Here is a 17,896-nt window from a genome sequence, read left to right as displayed (position 1 = left end):
TGGGGTTTTTTTAATTTTTGTTTTTTAAACTTTTATTTTAGGCTCATGGGTACATGTGCAGGTTTGTTATACAGGTAAACTCGTGTTATGGGGGTTTGTTGTACAGACTGTTTTATCACCCAGGTACTAAGCCTAGTACCCAGTGGTAATTTTTTTCTGCTCCTCTCCCTCCTCCCTACCTGAGGCCTCGGGTAGGCCTCGGTGTCTGTTGTTGTTTTATTTTTAAAACAGTTTTTCTCTTTCAGAGACATGTTGAAATAACTGAATGAAATATCTCCAGATTATATATCTGGGATTTACGTGAAAAGAAGCCTATGAGAGGGAGGAGTGGGTGAGGGTGTAGATTAAAAAAAAATGATTGGCCGTGAGTTGATAATTGTTGGAGCTGGGCAATGGGTACGTAGGGAACTCGGTATTCTATTTCCTCTATTTTTGTATGCTTAAACGTTTCCAAAATAAGTTTTTCTGGAATGCTTAGTCCAAGATATTAATTAACAATTTAGTGCTTAAAGACAGAACATCTTTTTCCTGCTACAGAGTGCAGTTCTTGGCTGTCTGCTTTTGGGGAGACAGCTGTGACCATCTGTTCTGCTCCTTGCCCATCCCCACCGCCTCTCCCTTGCTGAGCGTTGCTTCCCAAGGCCAAGGCCAGAGGGCGGAGGAGACATGAGGGTATTAGACCATTAGACAGCTCTCATCTACTGGATGGCCTTGGGCTCCCACCCTGGCTGGTTTTACAGCTGGCTTTGGTCACTTTGCTTGTCTTATGCATCAATTCTGTTCTCACAAAAGACTTTTTTTTTTTTTTTTTTTTTTTTTTTAACAGAGTCTCGCTCTGTTGCCCAGGCTGGAGTGCAGTAACATGATCTCAGCTCACTGCAGCCTCTGCCTCCCAGGTTCAAGCAATTCTTCTGCCTCAGCCTCCTCAGTAGCTGGAATTACAGGCGCCTGCCACCATGCCTAGATAATTTTTTGTATTTTTAGTAGAGATGGGGTTCACCATGTTGGCCAGGCTGGTCTCGAACTCCTGACCTCAGGTGATCCGCCCGCCTTGGCCTCTCAAAATGCTGGGATTACAGGCATGAGCCACTGTGCGCAGCCCCAAAAGACATGTTGAGGTTCTAACCCCAGTACCTGTGAATGTGCCTTTATTTAGAGAAGAGGTCTTTGCAGATGTAATCAAGATGAGGTCAGACTGGGTGTGGTGGCTCACACCTGTAATCCCATCACTTTGGGAGGCTGAGGCGGGCAGATCATTTGAGGTAAGGAGTTTGAGACCAGCCAGACCAACATGGTGAAACCCCATCTCTACTAAAAATTCAAAAATTACCCCAGTGTGATGGTGTGAGCCTGTAATCCCGACTACTTGGGAGGCTGAGGCAGGAGAATCGCTTGAACCTGAGAGGCAGAGGTTGCGGTGAGCTGAGATGGTGCCACTGCACTCGAATGAGGTCATACTGGAATACGATGGGCCCTAAATCCGATGACTGGTATCCTTACAAGCAGAGAAATTTGAGAACACAGAGGAGACAACAGGTGAAATAAAGCCATGTGAAGACAGAGGCAGGGCTTGCATAAGCCAAGGAATGCCAAGGTTGGCAACCAAAGGAGTTAGAAGCAAGGAAAGATTATTCCCTAGAGACTTTAAATTCCCTAGAGAGCATGGCTCTGCTGACACCTTGATTTTGAACTTTGAGTCTGTAGAACTGTGAGACAAGTTTCTGTTGTTTTAAACCACCCAGTTTGTGGTACTTTCTTACAGTAGCCCTAAGAAACGAATAGACTCGATCCAGACCTTCCCAGCTCTAGGGATGTCTCTTCTGCTGCACACTGTGTTATTTGGTCCCCAGGAATGCCAGCTCCAACTGCAGCTCCCAGGAGCCCAAGCAACACATACTCCTGCAATTGGGGTCCCTCACCTTTGCCGCTGGGTCCACTTGGGCAGAACTTTGCATTCCTCTGCCCTTAGTGGTTCAAAGAGTTTGAGAGGGTACACTCTGGTACTAGAGAAAATCTGAAGCAATTCACCTAGTTGGATGAAAAGGGACTTACGTACCCTTGATTTATTAAAATTCATTGTTCTTTTATATACATTTCTCTTTAAAACTCTGAAATGAACATTTGTTCATGCAGTATGACATGATTGAATAATTTATATGACAAGCTTAATAAGGCTGACATTCAATGAACAGAAAAGTAATTTACCTTTTAGTAATCAGAAAAACTTTCAATCCATTTTTATCTTATTTTTAAGTGTCTGTTATTAAAGCTTGTGATTTTTATTAATGTAAATAAGCCAAAGGGTGATTGTTTTTGACACACGGCATTGTGCCATAGTGTAATGGGTAGTTTCCTTCTCAGTTAACCTTCAATACTCTGTACACACTATTCTGAAATACTGGCATCTTCGAGCCTGGCATCTTCGAGCAGGACGCTACATAAGGGAGGGTTAGCTGCATTGCAAGGGTCTTCCACATCCCAGATTTCAAGCATACTGCAACCAGGCCTGAAAAAACACAAATATATCCATATTAGAAATGTATTCCTGTCTAGAGAAAATAGATACATAACACACATCTAGATTTTCAGAGACAAATTTATTTAATGTTAAATATTTTAAAGCGTCATTTCAAAAAACATAATTTCAATGTTTAGAAATTTAAAAAATAGAATGAAATTAAGTATGTTGCCTTTTCACATCTCATTTAACCAAATGAAAGACATATCCTAATAATAAAGCTTCAATATACATTCATAAATACGTATTTAAAAGCTCACTTTCAAGATGAAACAAACATAAATATACTTTCCAAGTGCCATCACCATCTAAACATAAGGCCCATTTGTAGTAAAATAAGACAAATTAAAACCTAATCGAATTCCTGATGAATTTCACATTTTTTAGCACAAACTGCCTTGGATTAGCATGAAATCATCCAAGCAGGGACAGGAGACTCTTATGGCAATTTGTTTTCTTCAATGCTTTCCCATTTTGGGTGGCTCTATGACTGGGCTAAATGAGACACTCTCCTCCCTAGAGAGTAATCCTGCATGGCAGTCATTAAAGGGAAGGAGTCAGACAAAATTGATTTCTAATTTTTTAACATCTATATTGAAGTATAAGTTATACACAATAAAATTTCACCTATTTTATGTGTAAAGTTTGCCAGGTATGGGCAAATGTGTATAGATGTGTAAGCACTACCACAATCGTAATACAGAAAATTTCCATCACTCCCACAAGTTCCCTGTGCCCTTTTGCAATCTACCGCCTTCCCCAAACATGGCCTCAGGCAACTACTGTGTTTTCTGCACTATAGTTTTCTTTTTCTAGGATTTCATATAAATATATTATGTAGTCTTTTCATTTTTGGCTTCTTTACCATAGCATGTTTTTGATACTCATATCTGAGCTGTAGTTCCTACAACTTCTGTTGTGGTTCAGTAGTTCCTTCCTTTTTGTTGCTAAATAATATTTCATTGTATATAGAGAACACAATTTGCTTATCCATTTGCAAGTTAATGAACATTTGAGATGTTTTGAGTTTTTGGTGACCATGAACAATGCCACTATAAACATTCATGGACAAGGCTTTTTGTGGACATATGTTATCATTTATCTTAGGGAAACACCTAGGAGTGGAATTGCTGGGTTGCATGGTTATGTATGATTAAATGTGGATTTATCTTTATAAGCAAGTTCAAAACTGTTTTCCAGAGTAGATGCACCATTTTTCATTTCCACCAACAATGCATGAGAGTTTAAGTTGTATCAGTTTTTGTAATTTTAATAATTATAGTATGGTTATGGATGATTCAAAATATCTTCTTTGGTGGAATGTCTATTCAAATATTTTGCCAAATTTTGTGTTGTTTCTTATTGAGGTGTGAGAGTTCTTTGTATATTCTGGGTAAAAGTCTGCCAGATTTTTTTAGCAGATGTATTAAGGCATAACTGTTCAATAATTACTCAATAAGCTGTACATATTTAGTATCCACTTTGATACATATTAACATATGTATACACCTGTAAAACAGCAGCCACAATAAAAATCATGAACATATCCATTTCTCCCAAAAGTTTACTTCTGCCTGCTTGTAATCCTAATTATTGCATGCTTTCTTTTTTGTCTGGCTTCTTGTCCTCAGTAGAATTATTTTGAGATCCATCCATATTGATGTTCAATAGTTTGTTCATTTTTATTAGTGACTAGTATTTACATTGTTTGGATATTCTAGTAGTGTGTTTATACATTCATCTGTTGATAAATAAGTGGGTTGTTTCCAGTTTGGGGCTATTACAGAAAATAAGGTGCTATGAACATTTGTGTACAATTACTGGGATGGATATATGCTTTCTTTTATCTTAATAAATATAGTAGTTGTATGTTTAACTTTTTATAAAATTGCTAAACTGTCTTGCAGAGTGGTTGTACCATATTACTTTTGCACCACTGGTGTATGAGAGTTCTAAGTACTCCATAGTGTCAGCAACACTTGGCATGATCATTTTTTTTTTCAATTATAGCTATTTTATTGTTTAGCGATATCTCACTGTAATTTGCATTTGCATTTCACAAATCACTAGTAACATCAAGCATCTTTTTGTGTGATTATTTGCCATCTGTCCTTTTGTCTTTTTTTTTTTTTTTTTTCTTTTTTGAGACAAGGTCTTGCTCTGTCGCCGAGTGGAGTGCAATGGCACCATCTCGGCTCACTGCAACCTCCGTCTCCTGGGTTCAGGCGATTATCCTGCCTCAGCCTCCTGAGTAGCTGCGATTATATGCGCCCACCATCATGCCTGACTAACTTTTTGCATTTTTAGTAGAGGCGGGGTTTCGCCATGTTGGCCAGGCTGATCTTGAACTACTGACCTCAGGTGATCCACCCGCCTCAGCCTCCCAAAATCCTGAGATTACAGGTGTGAGCCACCCACTGTACCCAGCCTATTTTGTCCATTTCTAATTGGGTTGTTTTATTATTATTGGGTTTTGAGAGTTCTTTATACATCTAGAGAAAGTCCTTTATCAGACATAGGCTTTGAAAATATTTTCTCCCAGACTGGTTTATCTTTTAATTCCTCCTAACACTGTTTATAAAAAAGCAGAGGTTTACAGTTATGAAGTCCTATTTATCAATATGTTCTCCTGTGGATCATGATTATGTTACTGTATCTGAGAAATCTTAGCGTAATCCAAGGTTACAATAATTTTCTTCCATATTTTCTTCTAGAAATTTTATATTCTTGGATTCTTAGTAGCAAGTTACCTTCTACTCCTAGTTTGCTGAGGGTTTTTAATCAGTTATGGATACTGAATTGTGTCAAATACTTTTTCCTGAACGTACTGAGAGGATGATGCGCGATGATGCGGTCTTTCTTTTTCAGTTTGTTACTATGGTGAATTCACCTGATTGGTTTTCAAATAGTGAAACAACTTTGCATTCCTGGGATAAACTCCATTTGCACATTATGTATTGTCTTTAATATATTGCTGGATTCATTTGTTGCAATTTTACTTAAAAATTTCACATATGTGTTCATGATAAATTTTGATTGGTTGTTTCCTTTTACTGTAATGTTTCTCTCATGTTGGTATCAGGATAATGCTGACCTCACAGAACCAGTTGGGAAGTAATCCCTCCTTTTGAATTTTCTGGAATAGTTTGTAGAACTGGAATTATTTCCAGTGAAGATATCTGTCTTAAAGTTTTCTTTGTGACAATTCTTTTTACTACAAGTATAATTTTATTAATAGATATAAGGTCATTCATAATAAGGTAATAGATATAAGATTTTCTGTTTCTTAAGTGAGCTTTGGTTTTGGATCTTTCAAAGAACTTGTCCATTTTATCTATTTTGTCCTACTTAGTGCAGTAAAGTTGTTCCTAAAACTCCCTCATTATCCTTTTCATTTCTTCAGATTCCTGTAATGATAAAATCTTTCTTATTCCTGATATTAGTAATTTCTGTCTTCAATCTTTTAGTTTGGGTAGAAGTTAATCAATTTTATTAATCTTCTCAAGAATCGGTGTTTGGTTTTATTGACTTTTCCCTGTTTTGGGGGGAAATTCACACTGATTTTGATTATAATCTTTATGCTTTCTTTTCTTCTCCTTACTTTGGAGTTTACTTGTTCTTTTTTTCTAGTTGCTTAAGGTGAAGCTGAGTGACTGATATGAGGCCTTTCTTCTTTTTCTATTATAGGCATTCAACATAAAAACAAATCTCTCTACTGCTGTATCTGCATCCCAAATAGCGGGATGGTGTTCTTATTTTCCCTTAGGTCAAAATACATTGAAACTAACCCTCCTTTTGTTTCTTCTTGACCATGGATTATCTGAAAGTGTATTACTTAGTTTCTAAACATTTGAGGGAATTTCCATATAGAATTCTGTTACTGATTTCTAATTTAATTTCATTGTAGTCAGATATTGTACTTTACATGATCTAAAGTATTTTAAATGTGTCAATACTTGTTTTGTGGCCTAGAAAATGGTCTTTTTTGATAGTCTGCGTGTGCTTGAATGTCTATTTTGCTGTTCTAGGGTGGTGTGTACTATAAATGTCAATTAGGTCATATTGGCTGATGGCGTTAGTCTTCTGTATTCTTGCTAAATTTCTTTTTATTCTACAAATTATTTAGAGAAGGCTATTAAAATTTCTAACTATACTGTAGATTTGTCTATTTTTTCGTAAAGTTCTATCAGTCGTGCTTCATATATTTGAAGCTGTTATGTAAGTGCATAAATGTTCAGAGTTGCTACATCCTCTTGAAATATAGATCCCTTCTTCATTTAAAAATCCTTGTTTAACCTTGATAATATTCTTAGCATTCAAATGTACTTTGATGTTATTACAGCCACACCAGCTTTCACTGACTAGTAGTAGCATCACATGTCCTTTTCCTATCTGTTAACTTTTAACCTCTTTGTTTCTTTATATTTAAATACATTTCTTGAAAGTAGCCTATAGTAGGGTCTTGCTTTGCTATGCAATCTGACAATTCTTGCTTTTCATTTGTGGTGTTTAGAGCTATATTCATTTCCTATTGCTGCTATAACAGATTACCATAAACAGTTGCTTAAAGCAACATGTATTTATTCCCTTTCAAATTTTGGAGCTCATAAGTCTAAAATCACGGTATTGGCAGGGCTCCAATCCTTCAGGAGGCTCTAGAAGAAAATCCACTTCCTTGCCTTTTCCAGCCCTAGAAGCTGGCCTCCTTCTTTGGCTTGTGGCCTTATATCACTCCAACTTCTGCTTCTACCATCACATCGCCTTTTTGATCTCTTACTCTTTTGCCTCCTCCTTATAAAGACTTTGTGATTACATTTGTCCTACCTGGATAATAAGGATAATCTCCACATCTCATGAGCATTAACTTAATCACATTTGCAAATTTTCTTTTTCCATGTGAGTAACGTAATTCACAATTTCTGCGAATTAGGACACAGCCATCGTGGGCGGCTCATTATTCAGCCTACCACAAGTCCATTTACACTTAATGTGATAATTGATACGGTTAGATTTAAGTCTGTCATCTTGGTGTTTTCTCTTTGTTCCACCTGATCTTTGTCTCCCTTTTCCACTTCTTCTGCCTTATTTTGGATTGAGTGATTTTTATAATTCCATTTTAATCTTGTTTGTTGCCTTTTGGGTTCTGTCAATTTTTGCTTCATATGTTTTGATATTCTAAGTTCATATGCACTCAAATTATTGTATCTTTCTCCTGTACTGAACTATTGTGCCTTATAAAACATAGTCGTTTCTAGTAATATTCTTTGTCTTAACATCTATCTTATCTGATATTTATACATTTTTCACTTCAGCTTTCTAATGTTTACTCACATGCTATCTTTTCCATTCTTTTTCCTTCAGCCAATATACATATTTAAAATGCACCACTTGCAGGCAGCCCATAGATAGGTTTTGCTCTTGTATTCAGTTTGCCAATCTCCGCCTTTTGTTAGGAAGAATTTAGTCCTCTTTCACTTTGAAATTACTGATATGGTTTGATATAGGCTTGCTATTGTGCTCTTTTTAAAAAAAATTTTTTTATTTCAAGACATTTGGAGATCCACATTAAGTGAGAGATAATACAAGTAGCTCTTGTACAGTCTTTAGACAGTGTCCTCCGCCATGGTAACATCTTGAACATTTGTATAATATCACAGCCAGATAATTCACATTGATAGAATGGTGATAGCATTTCCATCACCACAGAGATCCCTTGTACAGCCACACATACTATACTCCCCCCACATTCCCACCCCACCCTAACCCCTCACAACCACAAATCATCCATATCTATAATTTTGTCATTTGAAGACAGTTATACAAATGGAATCATACAGTATGTAACCTTTGGGGATTGTCTTTTCTTCATTCAAACAATTCTCTGGAGATTCATGCAGGATCTTGAGTGTATCAATAGTTTGATTCTATTGCTGAGCAGTATTCCATGGTATGAATAGATCACTATTATTTAACCATTCACCTTGCGAAAAACATCTGGGTTGTTTCAGGTTTAGGCTATTACAAATAAAGCTACTATAGACATTTTTCTACAGAATTTTGTGTGAACACAACTTTTCACCTGTCTGCGAAAAAATGCCCAATACAATTGCTGGGTCTTAAGTTGGTTATATGTTTAGGTGTTTTCCCCTTTTATTTTTAGTTGGCAAGTAATACTTGTACATATTTAGGGAGTATAGAGTGATATTTCAATGCATAATTACAATGTGTAATAATCAAATCAGGGTAATTAGGATATCCATCACCTCAAATGTTTACCACCTGTTTGTGCTGAGAACATTCAGAATCCTCTGTTCTGGCTTTCTTGACATATACGATAAGTTACTGTTAACTAATATTCACTCTACAGTGCCAGAGAACACTAGAACTTATTCCTTCTATTTATCTGTAGTTTTGTATCTCTTAACTAACCTCTCCTTATCTTCTTCTCCTCCCTACCCTTCCCTCTCAGCCTCTAATTACCACAATTCTGCTCTACTTCTATGAGCTACTTCTTTGAGCTTCCACGAGTGACAACATGCACTATTCATCCTTCTGTGGCTGACTTATTTCACTTAATGTATCCAGGCTCATCCATGTCTAGGCTTGCCATTATGCTCTTTTTTTCCCCACTGTTTTATTTATTTTTTGAGTGGTTTTGATAGGGATGACAACAAGCATCTTTAACATATCATGATTTACTTACCATTTAAATTGGGTTATTTCTAGTAAATCATACATTTCCATTTACTCAATTTTTGTGCTATTGTCATGTATATTTAATTTCTGTCATAAAGTAAAAAATATAATGGTATCACCTTTGCCTTAAATAATGTCTTTTAAAGCTTTTCAGAGAAGAAAAATGTATAGTGATTAATATCCACATATTTACCATTTCCAGCGCATTTCAGTATTTCTTGTATATCTGAGTTACCATCTGGCATCATTTCTCATCAGCTGACAGAACTTCTTGTCCATCCTGAAGTATAAATCTGTTACCATCAAATTATCTTAGATTTTGTTGATCTGAAAAATGTATTTTTGGCCTCCATTTTAAAAAGATAATTTCATTAAATATAGAATTCTTGATTTTTCATCTTCAGCACTTTGAATTATCATTCCAGTGTCTGTTAATTTCCACTATTTATGTTGAGAAGTCAGATGTTTATATAGCATATCATTTTTTCTCTTATTTTCAAGATTTTCTCTTAATCTTTGATTTTACCGTTTTGACTATAATGTGCCTTGCTGTGGTTTTCTTTGGGCTTCACCCAGTTGGATTTGTTGAGCTTAGCAGATCTCTAAGTTAGCAGCTTTTATCAAACTTGAGAAATTTTTGGACAACATTTCTTCAATGTTGTCCATGAACATGGACAGAAAAGAACATTTCTCTGTCATGTTCTTTTTTTCATTACATCTAATACTAAAATTATGCATGTGTTGAACTACTTAATGTTATGTAGGTCTGTGACTTTGGTTATTTTTCAACCTTTTTGGTTCCTGTTCTTTTGATTAACTATTCTCTCTTGATCTATCTTCAAATTCACTGAATTTTCTGTTCAAATGTTCTGTTTACATCTCAAAATTGTTGAGCATATTTAAATAATTTTCATTTCATTTATTATACTTCTCAGCTCTAGAATTCCCATGGGGGCTGGAGTGTTTCTATTTCTGCTGAGATTCCATATCTCTTCACTCATGGATACCATGTTTTCTTTTAATTCGTTGAATATATTTTTCTTAAGCCTTTGAATGTATTTGTAATAGTGGCTTTGCAGTCTTTGGCTGCTAAATCCAACATCTGGACCTACTTGTATCGGTTTCTATTAACTTATTTTTTTCAGAGTGTTGGTCATACTTTCTCATTTTAGTTTGCATCTCTGAAACTTTTTGCACATTGTAAATGATATACTGAAGTGACTGTAGAACCTGTTTTGTTCTTCTGATTGCCAATGTTTCATTCTAGGAGACAATTAATGTGCCTGAATTTCCTGTCATGTGCAGCAGCTAATATCTCTGCTTACGAGTCTAAACAAAGGACTCAAAAGATCCATTACCCATCTTAGAATTTTATGATTTTTAGAGATTCAAAATTCAGAAATTAAAAAATTTTAATTAGGAAGTTTTTCTTATGTCATTTTGGTTTTTGTCACTTTCAAGTCTTACAAATCCAATATAATTCAGCTGTATAATACAGAATGCCAATATCTCACTTTGTTGTGAATTCAAATCCATATTTCAGATATCTAATAAAAATTTTCATAAATATTTCAAAAATTATGAAAAAAACTAAGTAGAAGATGTTAAATTGAAAAATCAGGATATTAAAATATACTATAATGTTTGGAATTAAATTCTACTTCATTGATAGTATAATTTTACTTCTCTAGATGAAATAATTTAAACTAAGATACTGGGATAATATTTTAATGAATTTAAATTAAAATTTCTTAAAGAATCAGGACTACTGTAATAAAGTGAAACATTCGTTGCTTAAAAATATACCATATCAGATAGCATAGGGTTAATACTCACTTAGTTCTCGCAACACACCATGCCTCTTCTAAAACACAATAATTCACATGTAACTCCAACAATTTATCTCTTACTTCTTTGGCAGATTTTCGACCATATGTAGAATAAACTATTTTTGTCTGGGCCCTTTAAATTTAAACAATAGTTTAAAAGATTTTAAAATGAATGATAATAGAATAGACTAAAAAAATCGTACTAGCAAATTGAAATCTCAGTACTCACTGGATGGAACACTGACATACATGACTCAAAACAGCATCAACTATCTTGGGGATGGCAGTTTCCACATTCCTACTTATATTTTGAATGTAATAAAACTTACAGCAATTTTAATTTTGCATATACTGCTCATTAGTATATAAAATAGTCTAAAGCTGTACTGGGAGCAGAGAACAGCTTAGGATATAAAATTTTCTTCTCATAATTCACAAAGTTTTCAGAGAATATATTCTGACAGAGACTGAATGTAGTGAAAACACATCTTTCAATGCTTAATTTCATCTAAAGAAGCTCTGACAAATACATGAATTGAAATTGAGTGTATCAAGTAGAACACTTAGACAATGGGCATCCAGGGTGTCAGAAGAGGTAGGAAAAGCACCTTCACAGAATCTTGAGAAATGGGGATGGTCACCAAAATATGGTACAATAGGTGATTTGACCGTAGTGGGAGTTCTTACAAAATCCTGACAAACTATCACTTATGCATTGGATGTTGCTTAGAATTTCAAGCATATGGGATGCTCAGTCACCACAGTGGTTTCCATGCCAGTTCACCACAGTAGAACAGAGAGAGCATCAGGTACATTTCTAAGGTGTCTGACTCCAAGCCCTGGCTCCTAGACAGCAGACCTAAAACTTTTAAATAATTTAAACATTTGCCTCTTAACAATAGGCCAAAAATCCACTTTTAAAAATGATTACCCTGAAAATTACTAGAATAACCAAAATAATTTTTTAAACCAGCCATTTAAGGAAAGCAAAACTTTTAGACATCAATGGAAACTAGAGTTCTCATAATCGGCTAGCAAAAATACTCTAAATTTTCATGAAAGCACGTAGTGTATAATAGCAACTTTCATGTACTTTTTCTACCTGTCACAAAAAGCTAGTCATTGGCCACCAGTAAGATCTAGAAATCATTTCTTAAATCAGAGTGGGGCTTGTGGTGTAGAGCAGGGGTTGGCAAACCACGGCTGCGAGTAAAATCCATCCTACCTACTCTTTCAACTACCTAGTAGTTTTACTGGAATACACACACACATCATAAATATGTGACACATTTGTCACTTTGGGAAAAACTGGCTTTTGCATTCTTCAGTTTTTAGAGGTCTGCTTGCTCCAGAGGCAACAGGTACGTATTGTCATTTCTGGATGGTTATTGTCAATTTTTTTTTTTAACTTCCAGCATGAAAATGAGGACGAGTTTGTGTGTGTCTATGCGTGTGTGTGTGTCTGTGTGTGTGTAAAAATTTCCCCAATTCCTAAGAATTGGGAGTCACCAAGTGAGTCTTGATGAAATACTCATCGGCCGCCAACCTCAAGTCTGCATCTTCGTAATGTGGATGATTCACAATGGGATGAAGTGTAGACAGCTTCACGCTTGCCATTGTAGGCATGGCACTGCGAAGACAGCATCTGAAAAAAAAAAAAGGCTCTCTTCTTCAATGAAATGTTTTAAAGAAAATCAGAAGTTAAACTTACCTCTAATATGTAAACCCGAATTAAGAAGGATGACGCCTATTTACAAGACCATGGACCTCACTCTTCTATTGACTCAGTAGTTATTCATTGTCTACTATAATAATAGCTGACTTTTGTTAAATGCTATCTTGGTGCTAGAAATTGTGCTCCATATTTTAACAAGAATTAAATAATTTTCACAATTCTAAGAGGTGGGTCCTCTGTTCTTACTTTGTAGAATCTACAAACCGAGCATGTGAGGGGTCTGGGTTGTACACATTAGAATCTAATGCCTGATGATCTGAGGTGGAACAATTTCATCCAGAAACCACCCCCCATCCCCCAGTTCTGTGGAAAAAAAGGTCTTCCAAGAAACAGGTCCCTGGTGCCAAAAAGGTTGCAGACTGCTGTTGTAGATGATGAAGAGACACAGCCAAGTTAAGTGACTTGCCCAAGACTGCACAGCTAGGAAGTTCCAGAGCCTGCCCTCTTAGCTGCTTCACTAAAGCTTCCTGCTATGCTAGAGCACCATGCTAACAGCAGGACTACAGACACACATGAAACAAAAAGAATGTAAAATGTCACATCTGTTCCAAGAATGTGAAATGCCAGGAGCTGAGAGACTGCTATGAAGGGCAAGTCTCATGGGACATTTTTTCCAATGACTTTTGTAGCTGGTGAACTGTGGTCCTGTGGATGTGCCATAAAAAAAGGAAAACATTGTTTTCTTCCCGCAGATCATCTTTAATTAAGTTCTCAGAGTTACCATTTGACTTGACACCATTTATACATGCCATGAAATCATTTCACTACTTGCTGCTAGTACTTTTTGGTGTAATGACATGTATAAACTTGGTCATAACTAGAGATACATCAAAATCTACTATCTGGCTTCCATTTCATCTCTTGAAGCACCAGAAGACCAAATGCTTACTTCCTGGTACTTTTGTATAAAAAACAATTACATAATTGTGAAGGTTATCATTTTTAATCAGCACAATAAAATCAGTAACAAAGACAAGACATATTCAGATCTACTGTAAAAAACTGTATGTTGGAGAGGAGGTGGAGCATGATGACCAAGTAGAAACCTCCACTGTTCATCCTCCCCTCAGGAACACCAAATTTGATAATGATCTACACAAAAAGCACCTTCATAAGAACCAAAAATCAGCTTAGGTACCAGCTTGGCCACAGTGGGGAGCAGCACCAAGCAGGCTCTTGTGGTCCCCGATTCCAGGCCTTGGCTCTTGGGTGGCATTTCTGGACCTGCCCTGGGCTGGAAGAGAGCCCACTGCCCTGAAGGGTGAGTCCCAGGCCTGGCAGCACTCACCACAAGCTGACTGAAGAGCCCCTGGGCCTTAAGTGAATGTTGGCAGTAGCCATGCAGTACCTCCCATGGGCCTGTGGTAGTGGTGGAAATGGAGAGAGACCCCTCTGCCTGGGGAAAGGGGAAGGAAGGGTGGGAAGGACTTTGGTGGTTTCAGCACCAGCTCAGCTGCAGTAGAATAGAGCATTAGGTAGATTTCTAAGGTGTCTCACTCCGGGCCCTGGCTCCTGGACAGCAGCATCTCTGGACCTGACTATGACCTGGGGAATCTTGCCACCCTGAAGGGAAGGTCACCAGCCTGGTTTGCTTTGCCACCTGCTGACTGTTGAGCCCTACACCTTGAGCAAACATAGGTGGTGGCCAGGCAGTAGTTACAATGAGCTTTGGGCAAGACCCAGTGCTGTGCTAGCTTCAGGTCTGACCCAACACATTCCCACTAGTGGTGGCCACAGAGATGCTTATGTCACCCCACCCCCAGCTCCAGGCAGCTTAGCACAGAGAAAGAGAGAGAGAGAGACTCCATACGGGAGAGAGTAGGGAAAGAGAACAAGAGTTTCTGCCTGCTAATCCTGAGAATTCTGGATTTTATCCAAGACCACCAAGGTAGTAACTCTAAGAGTCTGTAATAGCTTCAGCGTTACTGGGCATGGGATGTCTCCTAGTGCAGATACAGCTGCAGCAACCAGAAACTTAGATCACAACACCAAAGTCCCTTTGAATACCTGGAAAGCCTTTCCAACAAGGATGGGTACAAACAAGCCCAGACTGCAAAAACTATAATAAATACCTAACTCTCCAATGCCCAGACACTGACAAACATCCACAAGCATCAAGACCATTCAGGAAAACATGACCTCACCAAACAAAATAAATAAGGCACTAGAGGGCCAATCCTGGAGTGGCAGAGATAGGTGGCCTTTCAGACAGAGAATTCAAAATAGCTGTGCTGAGGAAACTCAAAGAAATTCAAGATAACACAGAGAAGGAATTGGTAATCCTATCAGATAAAGTTAACAAATACACTGAAATAATTAAAAAGAATCAAGCAGAAATTCTGGAGTGAAAAATGCAACTGTCATACTGAAGAATGTATCAGTCTCTTAATAGCAGAATTGATCAAGCAGAAGAAAGAATTAGTGAGCTTGAAGACAAGGAGTTAGACAGAGAGATAGCAGTAGGAAGTTTATTCAAAAGTATAACAGAATTTCTCAAAGCTAGAGAAAATATCAATATTCAAGAACAAGAAGGTTCTAGAACACCAAGCAGATTTAACCCAAAGGCTAACTCAAGTCATTTAATATCAAACTCCCAAAGGTCAAGGATAAAGAAAGGATCCTAAAAGCAGCAAGAGAAAAGAAACAAATAACATACAATGGAGATCTAATAGATCTGGCAGCAGACTTTTCAGTGAAAACCTTACAGGCCAGGAGAGCATGCCATGACATATTTAAAGTGAAGGCAAAAACCTTTTACCTGAGAGTAGTGTATCCAGAGAAAATGTCCTTCAAACCTAAAGGAGAAGACTTTCTCAGACAAACAAAACTGTGAAATTTGATCAACACCAGACCTATCCTACAAGAAATGCTAAAGGAATTTCTTCAATCTGAAATAAAAGGACATTAATGAGGAAGAAATAATCGGAAGGTACAAAACTCACTGGTAATAGCAAGTACACAGAGAAACACAGAATATTATAGCAGTGTCATTATGGTATATGAACTACTTATATATGACAGGTAGAAAGACAAAAAGATGAACCAATAAAAAATAACTACAATAACTTTTCAAGAGACAGAGAGTACAATAAGATATAAATAGAAACAACAAAAAGGTAAAAAGTGGGAAGATGAAGTTAAAGTTTAGAATTTTTATTAGCTTTCTTCCTTTGGCTTATTTGTTTGTTTATGCAATCAGTGTTGTCATCAGTTTAAAATAATGGGTTATAAGATATTATTTGCAAGCCTCATGGTAACCTCAAGTATAAAAACATACAATGGATATACAAAAAATAAAAAGCAATAAGTTAAAACACACCACCAGAGAAAATCACCTTCAATGAAAGAAAAAGAGGAAGGAAGAGAAGACCACAAAACAATGAGAAAACAAATAACGAAATGGCAGGGGTAAGTCTGTAACAATAATAACACTGAATGTAAATGGACTAAACTTTCCAATCAAAAGACAAAGAGTGGCTGAATAAGAAAACAAAACCCTAAGAATCTGTTACCTACAAGAAACACACTTTACTTGTAAAGGCAAATATAGACAGAAAACAAAGGGATGGAAAATTATATTCCATGCCGAGGGAAACCATAAAAGAGCAGGAATAGCCATACTTATATCAGACACAATAGATTACAAGACAAAAACGATAAAAAGAGACAAAGAAGGTCATTATAATAATGATAAAGGGGGTTAATTCAGCAAGGGTATATAACAATTGTAAATATATATACACCCAATACCGGAGCACACAGATACATAAAGCAAATATTATCAGAGCTAAAGAGAGAGACAGAGAGAGACAGATCCCAATACAATAATAGCCTGAGACTTCAACACCCCACCTTCAGCAGTGGACAGGTCATCTAGACAGAAAATCAACAAAGAAACACTGAACTTAATCTGCACTATAGATCAAAAGGACCTAATAGATACTTACAGAACATTTCACCCAACAGCTACAGAATACACATCCTTCTCCTCAGCACATGGATCATTCCTCAAGAATAGACCACAAAACAAGGACAGGCCACAAAACAAGTCTTAAAACATTTTTTAAAAATTGAAACAATATCATGTATCTTCTCTGACCACAATGGAAAAAAAAGAAATCAGTAGCAAAAGGAATTTTGGAAACCCTACAAACATAGAAATTAAAGAATATGCTCCTGAATGACCAGTGGGTTAATAAAGAAATTAAGAAGGAAATTGAAAATGTTCTGGAAACAAATGATAATAAAAACACAACATATCAAAACCTATGGGATACAGCGAAAGCAGTATTAAGAGGGAAGTCTATAGCTATAAGTGCCTACAACAAAAAAGAAGAAAAACGTCAAATTAACAACCCAATGATGCATCTTAAAAAACTAGAAAAGGGCAAACAAAACCCAAAGTTAGTAGGAGAAATGAAATAATAAAGATCAGAGCAGAAATAAGTGAAATTGCAATGAAGAAAACAATATAAAAGATCAACCGGTTTTCTGAAAAGATAAAATTAACAAACCTTTAGCCAGACTAAGAAAAAAAGACAGAAGGCCCAAATAAATAAAATCAGAGATAAAAAAAGGAGACATTACAACCATATCGCAGAAATTAAAGGATCATTAGAGACTACCATGAGCAACTGTATGCCAATAAATTGGAAAACCTAGGAATGGATAAATCCCTAGATACACAAAACCTACCAAGATTGAACTATATAGAAATCCAAAACCTGAACAGACCAATCACAGGTAATGAGATCAAATCTCTAATGAAAAGTCTCTCAGCAAAGAAAAGCCCAGGACCTGATGGCTTCACTGCTGAATTTTATCAAACATTTAAAGAGAACTAATATCAATCCCACTCTAACGATTCCATGAAATAGAGGAGGAGGGAATACTTCCAAACCCGTTGTATGAGACCAATATCACTTTAATGCCAAAACCGTACAAAGACCCATCAAAAGAAAACTACGGGCCAAAATCTCTGATTAATGTTAACGCAAAAATCCTCAACAAAATACTAGCAAACTGAATTCAATAAAATATTAAAAAGATTATTCATCATGACCAAATAGGATTTATCTCAGGGACACAAAGATGGTTCAACACAGCAAATCAACATGA

General features: G+C 36.5%; 1 protein-coding gene across 1 annotated transcript in view; it reads right to left on the bottom strand.

The window, feature by feature from the left end:
* Nucleotides 1-2,032: 2,032 nt before the first annotated feature.
* The window catches only part of LOC115935345 (probable C-mannosyltransferase DPY19L2), a 55,976-nt gene continuing 40,112 nt past the window's right edge, over nucleotides 2,033-17,896 (bottom strand). Inside the window, 4 exon segments of the mRNA XM_063708049.1 lie at nucleotides 2,033-2,406; nucleotides 2,408-2,506; nucleotides 11,051-11,176; nucleotides 12,590-12,688. Coding sequence (XP_063564119.1) covers nucleotides 2,358-2,406; nucleotides 2,408-2,506; nucleotides 11,051-11,176; nucleotides 12,590-12,688 — 373 coding nt within the window. The 3' untranslated portion in view covers nucleotides 2,033-2,357.

Source organism: Gorilla gorilla, chromosome 6, assembly GCF_029281585.2.
Source record: "Gorilla gorilla gorilla isolate KB3781 chromosome 6, NHGRI_mGorGor1-v2.1_pri, whole genome shotgun sequence".
In the NCBI taxonomy this organism is placed as follows: Eukaryota; Metazoa; Chordata; class Mammalia; order Primates; family Hominidae; genus Gorilla; species Gorilla gorilla.
The sequence above is the reverse complement of the archived record's forward strand: the minus strand, read 5'-3'. Positions and strand labels throughout refer to the sequence as shown.